This window comes from Odontesthes bonariensis, chromosome 6, assembly GCF_027942865.1.
Source record: "Odontesthes bonariensis isolate fOdoBon6 chromosome 6, fOdoBon6.hap1, whole genome shotgun sequence".
NCBI classification, from domain to species: domain Eukaryota; kingdom Metazoa; phylum Chordata; class Actinopteri; order Atheriniformes; family Atherinopsidae; genus Odontesthes; species Odontesthes bonariensis.
This window is the reverse complement of record NC_134511.1, coordinates 34,958,059-34,975,899: the sequence shown is the minus strand read 5'-3', so window position 1 is coordinate 34,975,899 and position 17,841 is coordinate 34,958,059. Positions and strand designations below refer to the sequence as shown.

General features: G+C 39.9%; 1 protein-coding gene across 3 annotated transcripts in view; it reads left to right on the top strand.

The window, feature by feature from the left end:
- The window catches only part of lmx1bb (LIM homeobox transcription factor 1, beta b), a 46,353-nt gene extending 42,127 nt beyond the window's left edge, over positions 1-4,226 (top strand). For all 3 annotated transcript variants that reach the window (XM_075468513.1, XM_075468512.1, XM_075468511.1), the window contains 2 exons: positions 326-487; positions 1,591-4,226. In XM_075468513.1, the coding sequence (XP_075324628.1) occupies positions 326-487; positions 1,591-1,748 (320 nt within the window). In that variant the 3' untranslated portion in view covers positions 1,749-4,226. The remainder of the gene's footprint in view (positions 1-325; positions 488-1,590) is intronic.
- Positions 4,227-17,841: the final 13,615 nt, after the last annotated feature.

The following is a 17,841-nucleotide window of genomic DNA, read 5'->3' as shown; positions in this document are numbered from 1 at the left end:
AATTCTGTTTGCAAGCTGAATAAAATAAATGGCAGACATAGTTTTGCAAAACCGCTGCAAAAGGAAGCATAGGGGGATGGGCTTCAGTGACAAAGCTGCAAGAGCTTTGTGTCCCCCTCACTAGTAAGTAAGAGGAGTGTTTGCAAAGAGAATTGTGGGAGAAGAAGACACAGGGAGAACTACTGTAGGTTTCCATGGAAATACCACCAGAGAGACAGGCATACAGTTAAGGTATTTGAAGCACAAATGCAGGGAGAAACACATCCCTTCCCTTAATGCTCACAGTTCTCCCTCATCCTGAAGTGTTTTTCTTATTGTCTTGCAGAGGTAATGTCTAATCGAATGGAGGGGATGATGAACTCCTTCACACCGCTGGCTCCGCCGCAGCAGCAGCTGGTCGCCATGGATCAGAATGGTTACAGCACAGACCCGTTCCAACAGGGGCTCACCCCCCCACAGATGCCCGGGGATCATATGAACCCATATGGTGAGCATCCAGAAACTCCTACACATCCCCCACCCACCCCACTCTCATACAACACATGAAAACAGAAAACCCACACGTCTGTCCCTTGATCAACCTCATAGAGTGGGACATGTGCTTAGACTACAACTCCCTGATTTAAGTTGCTATCAGAGAAGACCAAGCAACTTCTCCTCCCACATGAGATAACACAAGTGTTGGGCTTTTGGGTTTTGAAGTGCATTTTCAAATCCGTTTAATATGGTCTAACTCCTCGCCTCCGCTTCTAAGACATGCCCTGTTACTGATTATGTTTCCTAATGTTGGTAACAACATGTGGTTTGTTTTGATGGCTTAAGATAAACTGCAGTCCAAAGAGTGATTGAGGACTGTGTGAGCTAATTAATCAGAATGGGAAAACAACAAGTGTCCAATTTCTATTTGATGCTAGAAGGAATTAAAATGCAAACAAGGAAGGGGGGAAATCAGTCAATCAAGTGTTAGTCCACAGGATGTAACTGGAATAACACATTTCTCAGTGATGTCCTCAACATGTCCCAGAGGGACGATTTCCTGAAGTTCATAACTTCCTTATAATTTGCTTCCATTTAGTTCTTCTCAGTAGTAAGAAACCAAATCCCCCGTCTCATCACTCTCCTTTGGTTTGGGGAACAGAACAATATTGGCAAGGCATTAAAAGATATGTCTCAAAACCCTGTCCCCATTTTGTGCAACACTATCATTAAGATCCAGAGTGTAATAAAGTTAACTATTCCCCCCAGAGAAATAACACGTTGAGGTTTTATGAAAGGCGTAAACAGTTGCCATTAACCAGATCTTTTAGAAGGATGCCCCTTGTTTACATGCTCCCTCACAGACCACAATTGTCCCAGCGAGGGCAGCAAAAAGTGAGCTTTGATGATATCCAACAAAAGTGTTCTCACAATTGTGATGACACACAACAGCAATTTCTCAAAGTGACTATTAGTAATTATAATTTCCCAACCCTGCTGTAAATCTCAAGTACAAGACTGCACCGATTTAGAGTGTAGCGTTGTTGCGATTTTCTGAATGTCTCCTCTCCTTACAAAAACTGACAACCATCTCCATGTTCTTTCTTTCCGCAGGTAATGATTCTGCATTCCATGACATAGACAGTGACACATCTTTAACCAGCCTTAGTGACTGCTTCATGGCCTCATCGGAAGTCAACTCCATGCAGGCCCGCGTGGGAAACCCCATCGACCGCCTCTACTCCATGCAGAACTCTTACTTTGCATCATGAAAAGAGTGGAATGACAAGCATCAGCACAGAATAAACTGCCCATCTCAACCTAAGCACGATGACCAGGAGTTTCTACACAACAGTGGACATAAGTGAAGAAACCTCCCTTGTAGTAGCTCCTGGTTGTGTGGAAGCTTACTTAAAGATAGTGAAACCACTTGTAGGAGAGTGAAGAATCGGGGGGAGGAAGACTTAAATATTGTTAGAAATTATTTGGTAGGATTGCTTATTTGTCACAGGAGATAGTTCTCTGTTCACTTAAAGAAAACAAGTAGATATTGAAGCCACTGATTACACACTCCCAAGCCAAATAACACAGTGAGTTTATACAGTGCATGATCAATTGTAAACTGAAACTTTTTGTAAGCCCCAACCCTCGGTTAAGATGTGGTGTTTGAACTGTTTCTACTTCACACTACATGGACTTCCATGTTCACCATTAGCATTTTGATCACTTGCCATAGGTTTAGATATCGTGCTAATAGTAAATAGGTGCAGCATGTCTGCAAGAGTGACTGTACATTTGTGTATGTATGAGAGTTTGTGATGAGAAAGAATTGTTTAGAGAAAATAGCCGAGAATTAGATGGACGAGTGGGATCAGTGACGTGTAAATACTTTCCCCGGGCAAATTGGATGTGCATGTTAAAATGGAAAGCATTCTATTTATTTAACTATAACAGGCTCTTGAAGGTACATATTAAAAGTGAAAAGCTTTATTTAAAAAGAAGAGCATTTTTTGTTGAGCAGTTAGTGAGTTCATGAGCATCACAACTCATCTCTATACCTTTTTTAATATGAATTTTAACCCTTTTGTTTTTTTTCTTCAGCCAAGCTGTAAATGAGCAAATTTGCTATTTATTTCGTACAAACCATAAACCTTTTGTTGTCATTGTCCAATGTGCATTCTCAAAATGTTAAAGTTGCTAACTGACCAAAGTTGACTGGTGTGATGAATAAACAATGTCTTTCTCCTGATAACATTAAATAAATACCATCGGTGACTATTTACATAGTAATATTTCCAGTCCTGCATTATCTGCTTGAGAGAACGGCCCCATTGAAGTTTTCCCATTCATTTTTTAATGTCAGCATGCCGTTGGATTATATTTTCAAAGTATCTGGAGCAGACATTCATGGTCCCAAAAGGGTGACTTGTAGTAATTCTGGTGGTTCCTTGACTTTTTCTCTAGCATCATGCTTGTGTTTATTGCTGATTTAATCAGCATAGGACTGTGACTAAGGTGAATATATACCTATACACATCTGAATTACTGAGTGCTTAAGAAAAAACAAGTATGAGTCTCCCTCAAAGAGCTTTTCCAAATCTAGTTTCTTACTTCAGCGAATAACCTTAATGATGCAGCGTGTTCCTGCTCCAGTGTATGACATGTCTGTAAGGGATTGAGAGCACTGAGGCAGAAACATACACATGCAGAGAGTATGAGGTCGGATAAGTTCAGGTGACATACCATTGCAGCTGCACAACCAGAGAGCAAACCCCGCCTATAACCTCTGGGCTTGTCGGGCGGTTGCTTGGAAGTACCATCTGGAAGCGTCATCTCTCCGGCAGCTCTTCAATGTTGCCAGGCAAACCTCCACCCACTGCCTAGTCACCTGACGCATTGATAAACAATGCATTCATGGTGTTCTGTGTAACTGTGACTCAATATATTCCTTATATCATACCAATAACAGGGTTTAATAATCTTTGCTGCTATCCATGAGATGAAGGAGCATATGAAAAAGTCTTGCTGAGATGATGTCATTGTGTTGTGCTTCTGAGAATAACTGCTCCCTTGTACAATATATCTAAAAAAAATTGCAGTCCAACATGAGGATGGCATGGCAATTTCACAGTGTAGATAGATAGATAGATAGATAGATAGATAGATAGATAGATAGATAGATAGATAGATAAATAAATAGATAGATAGATAGATAGATAGATAGATAGATGAATGGATGAACATGGAGCATGTGTGTGTTTATGTGACACGAGCCATAAGGACAATAGATGTGTTTGCATCAGGTTTCTAGTATGTATGTGGATTAAAGTGTGAAAGACTGAGTAAACAGACATGACAAAGACTCCCATTTACAGTAAACATGGATGAGGCTGATACGCACACATTGTGTTTGCAGGGAATAGATAGCACAATTGGCTCCAACACACAATTTTCAGGACAGGCCAGGTGAGCTTATAGAGAGGTGTTTAGGTAAAGAGAAGGACAGAAGGTCCTTCTGCCGACATTGTTGTTGTCATGTGCGAGTAAACCCTTGAAAACCATAAATTCTCCTACATGGCAATTTTGCTAAAATAACTGTGTATTGTTGTTCTAAACTGCTAACTGCTACCTTTACTTTAAAACTTGAGAAGTTTACAAGTATATCTATTTATCTATCGGTAAATACGTGATTACACTGTTCAACAAAACTGTTGCAGAGAATAAAAATGTATTTTTGCCCATGTAACTGCTAAACTGAACTGTCTAAATATAACAGTATAAAATACGAATGAATTAATTACAAGTGGTGATCATCACTTATTAACATTTTCTAGATGTGAACTTAGATGCCACACTTATGTATGACCCTAGCTTGTTGGCATAGGACAGCATCAACACTTTGAGCTGAACTTTTAGATAAACACTCCAGTCTTGATTTTTTTTCATCAATGCCCAAGAAAGATATTTGTAAAATAATCTTTTTTTATCATTTTTATTTATTTTTAATTAAGAAACTGCATTTACATTGCTCAAGCCTTTATTTTGCTTCCATGGAATTAGCCAAAGCAGAATGTGATAAAAAGAATAGTAGTTACAGTTTTTTTTCCATTTACTTCCACACTCCGTGTGGCCATGCACCTCCTGTTTTTCACTTACCTTTGACTTTCCAGTTTACCAAACAGTCAAGACTGTGGATGAATGTCAGCTATGTTGCCACTTTTTCGTTGGCAATTGGGTGTGAATGGGATAAAGAGGTTGAGGTAAGTGTGGCCTCAATATGAAAACAGCCACCTCGAAATCTGAGCTGGAAACACACAAACTCACGATGAGTTAACAGTGGCCCTTAAGTAGCCTGTTCACACATTTACTCTTCTGCCGTTCTGGCACCACATAGGAAATGAGTCTAGTGACAATATTTTCATTAGATAACCAAAATCCTGAAATTTGTCACCTGAGACACAATTGGAAGTTTGTGATTCATTTACACTCTTAACTGTTAACTTCTCTTGCCTGGCTCATGAAAAACACATGGAGTTTGGTTTGTTATCCGAGGATATTACTATAAAACAAGCTTCTGACCAGCTGTCCCATAAAACTCAACATGAACTAAGACAGTTGCTGAAGAGAGAACAACACGGCTGCACATCCCACCTTCACTTCATCATACTTACTCCATCAGGCAGAGGTTCATTCAAACAAGGCAAAACTTCAACAATAAAATGGCTATTATTTTGGATTTATTGCACTTGTAATTGGCATTCTCAGTTGTCGTTTCTCAACAATGCATTTACAACAATCCAATATTAAATTTTTTAAGAAACCAAACCCAATTAATTGTTGCCCTGCCAGGCCAAAGACACTCAGACACTTGTGGGTTCAGTACAGTCTAGATTTCTTCTCATGATTTCACAGGGTTCACAGGAGTTCACAGCCAGTCTCCAGAGGGAAAGGGGGGAGCTTTTGGGTGTTTTCATTGGGCATTTTCCATGGCGTGTGGTTAATTGTTAGGGGAGACTTTTAACCAGTGTCTGACACATATTCTTTGAGCCTTGTGGGCTTGTGTATAATCAAATCAGAGAGTTTACCACAGTTTGGGCCATAGTAAGGGGTTGGGGCCAAATATCCAAGCATGACTTCACAGCAGTGGGATGCTATGCAATGTCAGTCAGATACACAAGACATTTCTGCCACTGTATGAGGCAATATTTGCATTTTACAAGTTCAAAAACACAAGGTGGCTGTTATTGTAAAAGGTAAATGGACTGTAACTATACAGAACTTTTCAAGTGTAGTTGACGACTCAAAGCGCTTTTACTCTACAAGCCACATTTATGCACACACATACAAAACGTCTTGTCTGAACAGTATTATTGGATATGCAGTGCTTTTTTTCTATCACACAAATTCAGACACCAATAGACACATCAGAGCCAACATGGGGTTCACTGTCTTTCCCTGGGACACTTTGACATGTGGTCTGGGGAAGACAGGAATTGAACTGCTGGCGTTCCGATTAGAAGATGTTAGACACTGCTTTATGGGAAAGATTTTATTTGTGCCATACTGAAGAGGAAAAAAACAAGACAAGAAAGCTGCATCTCAAAGGAAGATTAAGGTACAATCTTTTATTATTTTTCTTGAAATCATGTCTTGAAAGAAATGACCATTTGAACCTCTCCATAGACATTGCTGAGAACATTGCTGAAACTGTTTTTCCACCTCCTATCCTTGTTCCTATGCTGAGAAAAGATGGCGTGGGATATACCTCTGAGTGCCCAGGGGTGCAGATAGAGCCCTGGATAGGGCTCAGTAATCCCCACCACTATTGGAGTCCATCTGTTTTGGTTTTCATTTTTCTGCATTATTAGTGCTTATTGGTACATGGTCTAGGAATGTAGCCAGGGTGTTTGAAGTCAAGAAGGAAGGTGATGCCAGGGGCATTAGCTGAAAGAATGATGACCTTAAGGTCTAACACAAGCCAGCACTCCTAACCTCCAGGAGCCTCTCCCTTGATGTTGGAATCCAAAGTCCTGCACTCTCCAACCTCAGGCACCAGGGACATTAGAAATTTGCCATTTCATCTGGCAGTAATAGTTATGACACGGAATGGTGTAATGATACACCAAAAAATCTCAGTATATATTTTATTGTCATAATCAATAAGTGGCATTAATCATGCCACAAGAACCAGTTTCCCATCTAATGGCGGTGACAGCAGTAAAGTTAGGTATTTTAAGTCTGGCGCTATGCTATCAGCTCCACGAGGTTGTAGCATTGCCATCTTCATGTCATATGGAATGGATGGGAAATGTCTACATGTCCAAGATTACTGATTGTATCATGTGGACATAGTTTTCATGTTCAAAAAGTGAAGCTGATGCAGAGGTGCTCTACACCTGCATTATTTCTATTGGCCAGTAGGAGTCAAGCCCGCTATTCACAAAAAGTAGCCTGACTGTACAGGAATCTACAAGAAAATGACCCTACAAACTAGATTTATTCACCTCTTAGGGAAAAATATAAAACTATATGATGTTACCCGCAAGGGATGAATAAATAAATAAAGTATATTCAATTCAATTCAATTTAGTAAATCATGGATCAGTTTAGGTTAACAGAAAAAAAAAAGCAGAATATGCTTTGAGGCAGCATGTCACAATACAAACATGGCAACAACCAAAATGCCAATCAGCGGCTTCAAAATGGCTGTCCACAACCTGATGGGTGATATCACAGTGACAACCAATACTTTATAAAATCTGTAAGTCCACCACATCATCTGGCCATTCAAGATGGCAGCTACCAGTGCTATCCAGCAACCACTTTTTAGGCATTACTACAGAAGACAGTTTCACTTGGAAAAGGGCCAACATGTTTTATGTATCTATATGATCTCAAATTTTAATAATAAACATTGACAAGGTAGAAAGAGCACACTAGTTGTGAAAAAACATCATATTATCGAGCAAGCTAACTGTTTGGTAAAGTACTATCCACCCCAAAACTTTAAAAAACAAGCAGTAATCTATATAATTACCAACACTATAATTTGAACGAGTAAAAAGATACAGAGAAATGTCCTGATACACTAAAGGTTAAAAATATAGAACTCATTCGTTGTTGTGCTAGATGTGTTAAATATCTGTATTCAATTACTTCTTTCAACAGCTTTCCTTGTTCAAACTATTTTCAATTGCATAGTAAACAATATGACCTGAACCCAGTGGGGCTTTTGACTAAAAGCTCCACTGGGTTAGACCGAGCTGTTGTCAGCTCGATCTAACACATGACTGGCTGCCGTTGCTTGAACGCTAAACATCAATGTTTAGGAGGTAGGTCAATAGTATGAGACAAAGTAAAAAAAATTTTGGCCATCTTTATCTTTTGAAATATTACTAGTAAGTGATGGATCTCACAGAGAACCATAGAAAAACAACATGTGCTCATAAAATAGAGGTTTGTTCAACACAAAGCATACAGTGTTTTGTTGTCTATTTTACTCTAAATGAGACTTCAATTTACTAAATGAAAACTGTATCCTAATAATGAAACCATCCCTTACGACCAAGATTCTAACATTTTTTAGGAAAACGTATCTGAATTAACAGATTAAGTATGAAGTTAGGTCATGTTGTCATGGATTTCTATTCAGACTTCCATAGTTATCCTGTACTGGCCAACAGAGATAATGCAGACAGGAGGGGGCAGTTCTGCATTGGCTTATCATTTCAGACCAGAGGATACATCCATTTTATGTATTAATTCAATTCATTTATATGATTACTTGTTTGTTTGTTTTAAATATACCATGTTAACCATTTTAGTTTGCTAGCAGGCTAACATTTGCTAAGTAGCGCTAAAAAAGTGCAGCTGAGAGTTTGTAAAATAGAATAATTGAGTGTGACATATGGGGATTAATCCTTGATTTATAATTTACAGAAGCACTTCAATTTAAGTTCAGACAGATATTCTTACTGTCCACAAATTTAATTTTGCTTTTATAATCACTGCATCAGCATAAGGCTGTGCAATGGTATAATATTGCAGACTACAGATAGAAGTTTATGCATATACACATATGTAATTATGGCATGCCTCATTAATAAGGGCCGACTGATGGTTGATCCATCAAACTGTACTCATGTGAAGAGTGATTGGTGATCAGTACTTTTTTTGTCAACGCTAACATATACTTGTGGGATTAAAATCATTCCCCAAGCTATCTTTTTGACAAATAGACAATACCAGTAGAAACCAGGTAAACCTTTGTTTGTGCAACTGTCAAACTACATATGTGAATTAATTCTGTCACTGAAGCAGGTAAAGGCAGCGTTCATATAATCCACAACAGTTGAAGAGAGTGCAATGCAGTTCAGGTTTCTCAAGCAATTTGCAAATCGTGTCAATAAAAAAAAATAAAAAAAATCCTTTTTAGCTGTGTTACTCCGATTCCAACAACATAGCTGCATATAAAAGGTGATTTTTATCTGTGTAGTCCGAAAGCTCATTAAAGTTTGATTTCACAGTAACTCCCTTTTCCTTGGAGTATATATTTGAAGACGAGAGGAGGCAGTCTCTCTTGGCTAATGCATGTCTTTGGTCAGACTTTCTGTTCAAAGCAGCTCTCATAAACTCTACCTCTGGTTGTAGGTTACAGAGCCCCGGACTGTATATACATACACATATATATATATGTGTATGTGAGTGTGTGTGTGTGTGTTTCAACAAAACTCACCTGTGAAGCTGATAAATCACTCACAGTGTACACACAGAGCTGAGCGTGGACAGTAAATCTGAAAGTCAACAGTCAGTGAGGGCTAAACCAAACTGTTAGATTTCTGTCTTTGGCAGTTTTCCTGTCATGTATACCCTGTTTATTATATACCCTTAATGGCTCCAATGAGAAGCTTTATATGGGCCATCAACAACTTCCAAGGCATATATTTGATCTCAAAATGGAGCTTGACCTCTGTCCTTTACCTAGAAGGATATAAAAATAAATCTGGAATAGTACATGCCTTTTGCTTGTTTATATGAATTAGATCGAATTTGAAGTAATCCCCAGAAATGTTTTTAAAACTGTAAATCAGAGTGCCACACTAACTATTGCACCTAGCTCATCTAATGACCACTGGGCCACATTTGACCAGCTCCATGACCTGTTCACGCTCGATAATCAGTACTCTCAGAAGACAGAGGTCAGTGCTACTCTGCCCTGATGGGGCTTTTTTCAATGTAACAAGAACCAACATGATTATCAGCTCATCATGACAATAATTCATATTGTTACATATGAATATTATTTGTTTGTTCTGTCTTTGAGTCCAACCCCCCCAGAGCCAGAACTCCTTTAATCGAGTTTTGACGTGCTGTGCATTGATTAGCCCCCTGTTCTCAGTTAACCGGAGCCAATCATCCTTTGTGCACCGCTCTGCCATTTGGTGTGTTTTTGACAGTTTTATTATAAGAAGCAAAATGGCCCAAATAAACAGAGGATTAACAGCCATCCCTCAGTAGCGCTTCAAAAGGTTAGTAAATCTCACCATATGGATTTTTTGGTGTCTCCACCAAATGTCATGGCTTAATTATTAACTGTGAGGCCATTTTGGAGAGAGATTTGCACTTTTACAATATTGTTATGCCTGGTGAGGTTAAGTGTTAAGAGTTCACGGAAGGCCATTGTCTTCCCTTTGTGTTTAATGAAGATGGATTTAGAGATGAAATGTTGAGTGTAATAAAGACAGCGTGACCTTTAAGGTTTTGCCACAAGTACAAAACATGCTGATGGTTTGAACAGACAAATAAACATTCATTCAAGACACACACAGGTTTCACTGACTGAATTGAACTGAGCGAAGCTACATGATAACACATTTAAGCAGTAAAAGGTATTCGTAGTATACACTGTAACTGATCGTTTTAATTTAATCGGTCATGTAGACATTTTTTTTTTTCTATTTTGACTAGATCAGGCTCTATGAACTCTGACTCAAGATTATAGCCAGCCATGAACAACAAAGGTTGTGACCTCCCAGTGTGGCCGTTATGAGTAAATATTGATTACACTCCAGTCAGACAGCTAAGTGAAGCCACCAGAGCAGAACACAGCCATGTACTGTGACATTTTTTCACACAAGTAATATCAGCTCTAATCCCAGCTTCAGTCCTGTTCTCTCCCCAGTCGGTGCACTTCTCTCTGCTGTGCATTTATCAGCATGTGTGGCTCTGCACAAGGCTCGGGTTTCCCAGAGCTCCTGCTTGGTGCAGTCAGACCTTCACTGCGGTGCATCAGAACAAGCTCCCACAATCTTTCGGTCCTCGTGCTTGTGCTTCCTCGGGGGCACTGACTGGCTGACTCCCAAGACAGCACAAAAGTATCTGAGTTCACATGTTCCTCACCCCCACCGTCATGCATGTCATCAGACTCAGTGTGCCCACCTCAGTGAAAGTGCTCTGTTGACTTCCTTTGCTGACAAGCAAGACCTCACTAGTTCCTTACCGTTAAGCTCCAATCACTGAGCGGAGCCGTGAAATAGAAGAAAACTCTGTTATGAAATGCTTCATACTGCCAAATGCATTATATTAGCTGTCATTACTAAAACGGCTATTTTTGAGAGCAGGCAATGACTTGTGACTAATTTGAGCATGTTATATATTTGTGCTTTTCCAGATTTTTTACTAATATTTACTGTCTCATGGTTGGTATTTTAGTTGGAATTAGATGAGCAGGATTGTCAGCGAATGGATACATTGTCCAGCAATGACCTGTAGCAATTCTCCAGTTGTTGTTCAAAAGCACCGTCTAACCAAACATATCTTTCCTCTGTAGTAAATAATATTACTAAAAGTAACTGAGCTACCCATAAACTATGAAAACCGGAGTTACATCCAAATTATATTTGTTTTCAATTGTTGTTTAAAGCACACAAATAAACACCCAAATACCAACTAGCTATTTCAAACAAACACATCATCATTCAGGAATCAGTGTTCACAACGGCATAGGTCGTTTGTGTTGACTCTGCTGTAGGCCCTGCAATGATCTAACAAAGTGGCATAAATCAAACATAGGTTTGGATTCAAGACTATTAGCATAAATCACAAAAAAAAGTCTGATTATATCATGAATAAAGGCTTTTGAGCCAATCACCAGCATATGTGTCAGCCTTCAGATTATCCTGATTTGCTTTGGAACTGGAGGCAGCAAGCCCTGACAGAGAGCTGCCATCGCACACAAACCTGCCCACAAAGTCCTTGCCTGTGGCTTTGCCTTTGAAAGTGCATGTCTCTTCTTGACATTTCTTGTCAACTTGCCTTGGGAACATTGAATTCCATCCACTTGGTCTAAATTTTTTTTTTAACTGTGTGTCATTATGCAGGAATAAAAAGAACTATACTGTCATTCAGGGAGGTGCAAAGTCCTATTCCAAAACCAATGCATCAACTAGCCGTCCCATGTTCTGGTTTGACATCATGGGTTGAGGTTAAAAATGCTACAAATTAGCACAGTTTCAGCTCATCCACGAAAATGCAAATGGTGCAGTTCAAAAGGACAGTTTTTTTTATTTACTGCTCTCTTTTATCAGAATAACAAGCAATTTTTCTACATTTTCCTTTGTATGTTCATGAGAGTTAATGAAGAATATGGCACATTTGTGTCACTCCAGCAATTGGAACAGAACAACATTAATAGACCATGCGGGTTGTAATACAATTATAACATAAATATGCAAAGCATGCTCGGGTGCCAGTGCTTTGCTGCATATGTTGAGACAGGTGCCAGCCATCTTTAGTGTTTACAGCAAAGATACTCCAGCAAATGGCATCACGTTGATCAGACCGGATTAATTTGTGATGTCTGGGAGCTTAAATTACCACATGAGTTCAACCTAAAAAAAACAGTAAATGATGTCAGCAGGAGGAACCTTGTTCTAAAAGTAATATGAGGTAGATTTGTATTAATAACATCACATTTAGAGTTTGCACTGTCAAGCAAACAGTCAGTGCTGACTGATGCTTTCATGAGAAGAGAGTTCCTACTTATTACTTGTTATTCTGCATAGTAAAAATTGTAAACACTATTATAATGTCATTATGCAATTCAATGATCATCATCTATATTTAATATTTATTTGATATCAAAGGAAGTGTGAAAAAAACTGCGCATGTCTGAACAGAAAACTGCTGGGAGGCTACTGCAGCAGATAGTAAACGTCCTGTCTGTTGAACTGACTCTGGCCTGCTGACATGTCCCTTCCTCTTGCAAGGTATTCACTTTCTCTTTCATCAGTCTCATTCTTGGTGGTCCTGTGTTCAGTTTGGCTGATTGAGCTGACGGTTCCACTTGCCTAATGGCAAATTCAACAGATTTACGCAAACTGTCAGTCAAGAAGTGACTATCCAATATTATAGCCCCTTCAGCCAATGCCCAAAGACATGTTGGCCATTACAGCGCCATTATCACTGAAATCCTTGTCTGCACATGCGGAGGGAAACTAATGTGCTCCTGTAACAAAAGGTAAGAGATGCATCAACAGTCGAATGGAGGAGATGGGATCAATTTCAAATTAAACTAGTAGCTCTGAGTATAGTGACTGGGTTGCTGCAAGACATAGTTCTCATTATTAAAAGATAAAAACTTTGGTTCAAAGAAGTTTCACCCTCAAATTAGAAACTTTGATTGTTAACATTAAAAAACAAAAAAAAACAAATCAAACCTTTACAGTGGTTTGTTTTGCATGCTTTTAGATTTCTATCATGAATGTGCTTGAGAACAAAGATTTATAAAGCAAGGCCTTTGTTGACAGCTGCTGACAGCTAACATGACCCAAATCACTCAGATTGATTTAGAAAAATCTTAAATAACAACAAACGTTGTTGCAGATTCTGACAACTGTAAGATTTACGATGATCAAATTAGAATGAATTTACATTTTAGGCAAAGTAGCAAAACTTCTGGTTTTAATCACAATGTGGCAATAGTATACAGTAGACAGCTGTTCACTGTAAAAATTAGCCATGTAGATAACTTCTGTTCTGCTATAGTTTCTGACGAACTTAATTCTGCACTCCCACATCTGTTTTTATTTTCCTATGGGTTTTAACTGTCTATCACAATGTGGTTTCCAAAATTTGTTGGGTGTTTCTCAATATACCCACACAAATCTTTCCAACCCATGTAATAAAATTACTTTGCATTTCTTCTGTGGTTACCCATATCTACTATAGTGTTTCCTCCACTTATTGTTTCAGTACATATCTTAAACATCGTAAATATGATTCTGTTATTTTGGGGGGCGTGGAGGTTGGCGTGGGCTGAAAACTGCCTGATTCCACCCTGACATTATGGAAACGAGCTACAGAATCTAAAGAACGTCTTCAAGCTCAATGATCAGGACGTTTAAGAGGGCAAGGGAAGCAAAAGTTTTCCTTCGGAGGGGGAGGATCTTGTGTCTTGGATTAATTAAGCAGAGGAACTCCCAGTTTGGGGAGCTTAGCATGTGCAGGGTGATGTTTTCTTCAGAGTCTTTTCCACAGGGATAGGTTTGCACTCATCTTTGATAGTTAACCCCATGCGACCCTTCCCTAGAGCTAGAGACCGCTCCCACTTCTCTGCTCCTGCTTCTCATTAAAGTCTGTCCACTAGTCTGACTTGGTCTAAGCAGACCGCCACCCCAGCCACTGACACACTGGTCCTTCCAAGTGATATAAAATACTACGTGTGTGCATTCTCATATTCAGACGCTGTGAGCTCACAAGCAGGTTTATCAGTTATTAAACTGTCACTTCAGTTCATATATATGAAAGTAATCTTCATTTACTACTAAATTAATAGGAATCCATGCATGTTTGACTGCAATTACAATGACACCATTTAAATTGTGTACTTTGGATCATTAATATTATTTAAGGCTTGTTTTTCTTGACCGAGCAGAGAAGAAATAATCTCATTTGAACTGCCCAAATATCACATCCATACAAATACAATGAGTTTATCTGTTAAAAGAAAAATGTTCCTTTTGTTTTAAAAAAGCCACATGTGATAAGCTGTTTCAGTCTTTTTTTTTTTTTTTTTACTACGGCTGAGGTGACAGAGTTGAAGCTGCAGCTGAGTCATTATCCTGTATCATTGCTATCTCAGTGTATGATGAGACATGAATTTGTCTGACCTGGGCAGTACAAAGGGCTGAATTCAAAGCAGGGCACCAAGGGGCCAAGCTGGCGGCTGGCCCAGCTGAGGAGCACCAGCCAGTCACCACCTGCATACTGCTGCCCGCCCGGTCTCCCCAGCTTGCCTCAACTACTCACCCCTTCCCCCACCTCCCCTGCTTCGACAAACCTCATCTGCATCCCAGTCATATCCTACTCCCACTCCTAATATCTGCCCAGTCCATCTCATCTGTCCATCACACCACCCAAATTCTATACGGAGGCAGTGCTGTGGCCTCAGCTGTGAACGCTCCTTTCATTCTGTCACTGCGCTGTTGTCCAGCTGATTTTGAGATCTCTCTGTAGGATCTTCAATACAAATCATGTTTAATATCTACAGATTAGAATTTGATTGTGGAATCCAATATTGCCCTTTTGTTTCATTGAGCATGTTCTATAATTTGTATTTGTGGACAAAAACAGAAAAAGAAAATCAATTTTACTCAGTAAAACTTCAATCATATGTTACTTGTGTCTTCTGCAAATATTCAGTCAAATTTTTGTTAATTTATTAAGGTGAGAAGAACATTTTGCATCTCTTAATTCTATTAGGAATGCGGTTATCTGATCAGTCTCCCCAGAAATATACAGTCACTCGCAGTCATTTTACCCAACAGTGGGTAATGAGCTGAGTGAGAGAAAGTCAGGTTTATATTCTATGTGTCGGACAGAACTTCAAGCTTTAATTCAATTGATTATTCGGTATAAATGTATACGAAACATCCAAGAATTATCAGTATGATTTTGATAATTTGCCTAATATGCTGTCCATGTGCTTAGACTCAACACAGCCTTGGTGTTACGAGTTTGTTTCTCTCTTAGCTCAATAGTGCCCCCTGGAAAACAGTGTGTGTACTGCAGTCAGGAAAAGTGAATCAGGATGTAAAAGATGACTGATCATTTAGTCTTTCCATCTGTATCCTCTGCTTTTGTGGCCAGGTAAGGTTTAAGGTTTATCATCGAAACACTTAGATATTTTCAGACACAATGCAGTCTGGATGGCTGTTAGACCACAACTTATGAAGCCAGAAAAAACAATCATGTCTTCATTGTAAGGGTTAGTTTTCATAAATGTGGAGGTGATATCATTCCGATTAGCATAGTTGCTAATGACAAAGGCTCTCTTCATCCCCTCTGTTTTTTTGTCTGCGTCACTCTGAGTTTAAATTTTCACCTTTATCGCGATCACTGTTTGCAATTCATTTCCCGTCAAACTCAGATGTCACAACCCAGCTGACCCTTGCCCTTGAGCAAAACCAATATCAAAACACTGGGCTGGGAGGACAGCGGAGCCAGACAGGGAACACTGGCATGCCAGACAATAAGAGGGCAAAATGCTGGATGGTAGAAATTCTCCTCCCAGCTGTAGACCTTGTTGGATCCCTATTCCAAATTCCTGAGCTTTTCTGAAGGAGCCCTCAGGGCTGGCAGAATGGCAGGGTGTGTTGTGGGAGTCTGTCCTGTTTCTGTAAGCCCAAGCAGGGGGTTTGGCAAGGGGGGTGGAAGGTGCAAGTGTTTGATAACACTGCATTTTTGACCCCCTCACGCTGTTGCTGTCTCTGCTGCAAAGTCTGATTCATGTGGAGGCATAGGCGGCCCTTCAGACCTGTCTCTTAGATTCATGCCAAGACTAATTCGCCGGTTTGTTGTGGGCAACAGTGTTTGACACCGAGCATCAGCTTCCACGGTGGACTAATGGGAGAGTTCACAAAAGGTTAAAGGGTTAGTGTGCTTTACTACTGCTCTAACCTTGATCACTGAGGTAATTATGAGTGAGGGAGGGACTGTGAACATGCCTGAGGCTGTGGACATGGCAGAATAGAAGAGCACAATCTCTATGTGTAAAGATTTTTGTGTGCACAGTGTGGATTGGCTCACGTATTAGTCAGAACACAAGCAAAAACAAAACACCACTGCAATATTTCACACATAGAGTCTTATCATACAGACAGGGATGTAATGTGTAATATTTAGGGTCATGATTTACATTGGGCATCATTTTCATTTCAAATAGGCAAAAAAACAGATAACAAAATGGCACAGAGCATCACATTTAGCTTTGGGGTAATCTGTGGCTCGGTTGAGTTACTAAATTAAATAAAGACAAGTTTAAAGCACTGAATGGTCACAAATGGTATTTTTCTTGCAATAGCACTAATGCAGAATATGAAATATGAAACAACCCTTCCGAAACTTCCAAAAATCCTTTTTTTCTTTGAAGTCATTTAAACCAGTCTTCAAATGAATACACAGTTCTAGCAAAAAAATATTTTCAGATTGAAATGTGAAGGTTTACTGTGAAGAAAGTGAAAATCTTGAAGGGGGACTCATACACCAAAGGAGGCTGTCATATTGCATGAAAGTTGACATGTCACACCATGTGTGTTCATCAACATGCTGCAGACCGCAGCTCTGTGTGCAGGACCAGTTCGGCCTCTGAGGGAGGCGGTTCTGGAGGTGATCCACTATCTGTAATGGGTCAGGGTCACACAATGGGGGCACTTTGTCAGATCTGTTGGGGATGCACTGCGGTAGGCAAAGGGGTCGCTTTGATCTTGTCGCGTATGCTCACCGGAGTGTGCCATGTCTGAAAACTGATCCACTCTTTGACATTGCCCTCCCATAACCATCTCAGAATCTATATGTCTTCTCTGGAAAAAAAAAAAAGATTGCCTATATTCTGTAAGTCATACTGGCTACCGCATGGGGTAAAATTACAGCCTCATGCAAGTAACTTCAGTGTAGATAATATCTTTGTCTTTGCCATTGGTTCTCCTTTGTAACAAAGATAAATGGGCAGTTAACAGTTGGTATGTGTGTGTGCACGTGTGCATGCAAGTGTGCATCTGTGTGTCTCAGATAGGAGCCCGGACAGCCCAGTGTTTGTAGTTTTTGTAGTCTTGAGGGCCCCTGGTGGGTGTGCTCACTTTAAAGGGCCCAGTGAACTGTGAGGACTTGAGACATGAGACTGTGCCGCCCAACTGGCCCCGAGGACACGGGTTCACCCAGAGAATGTGAGCTGAGCAGGGTAACTGGGCCGAGACGAGCTCCCACAAACCTCCACTCCATTCCACCACACAGCAGTCCCAACTGAACGACCCAGCTCTCGCTAGTCAGAGGAACACCCTACCTTTCTTCTGTCAATTTGCATCTGAT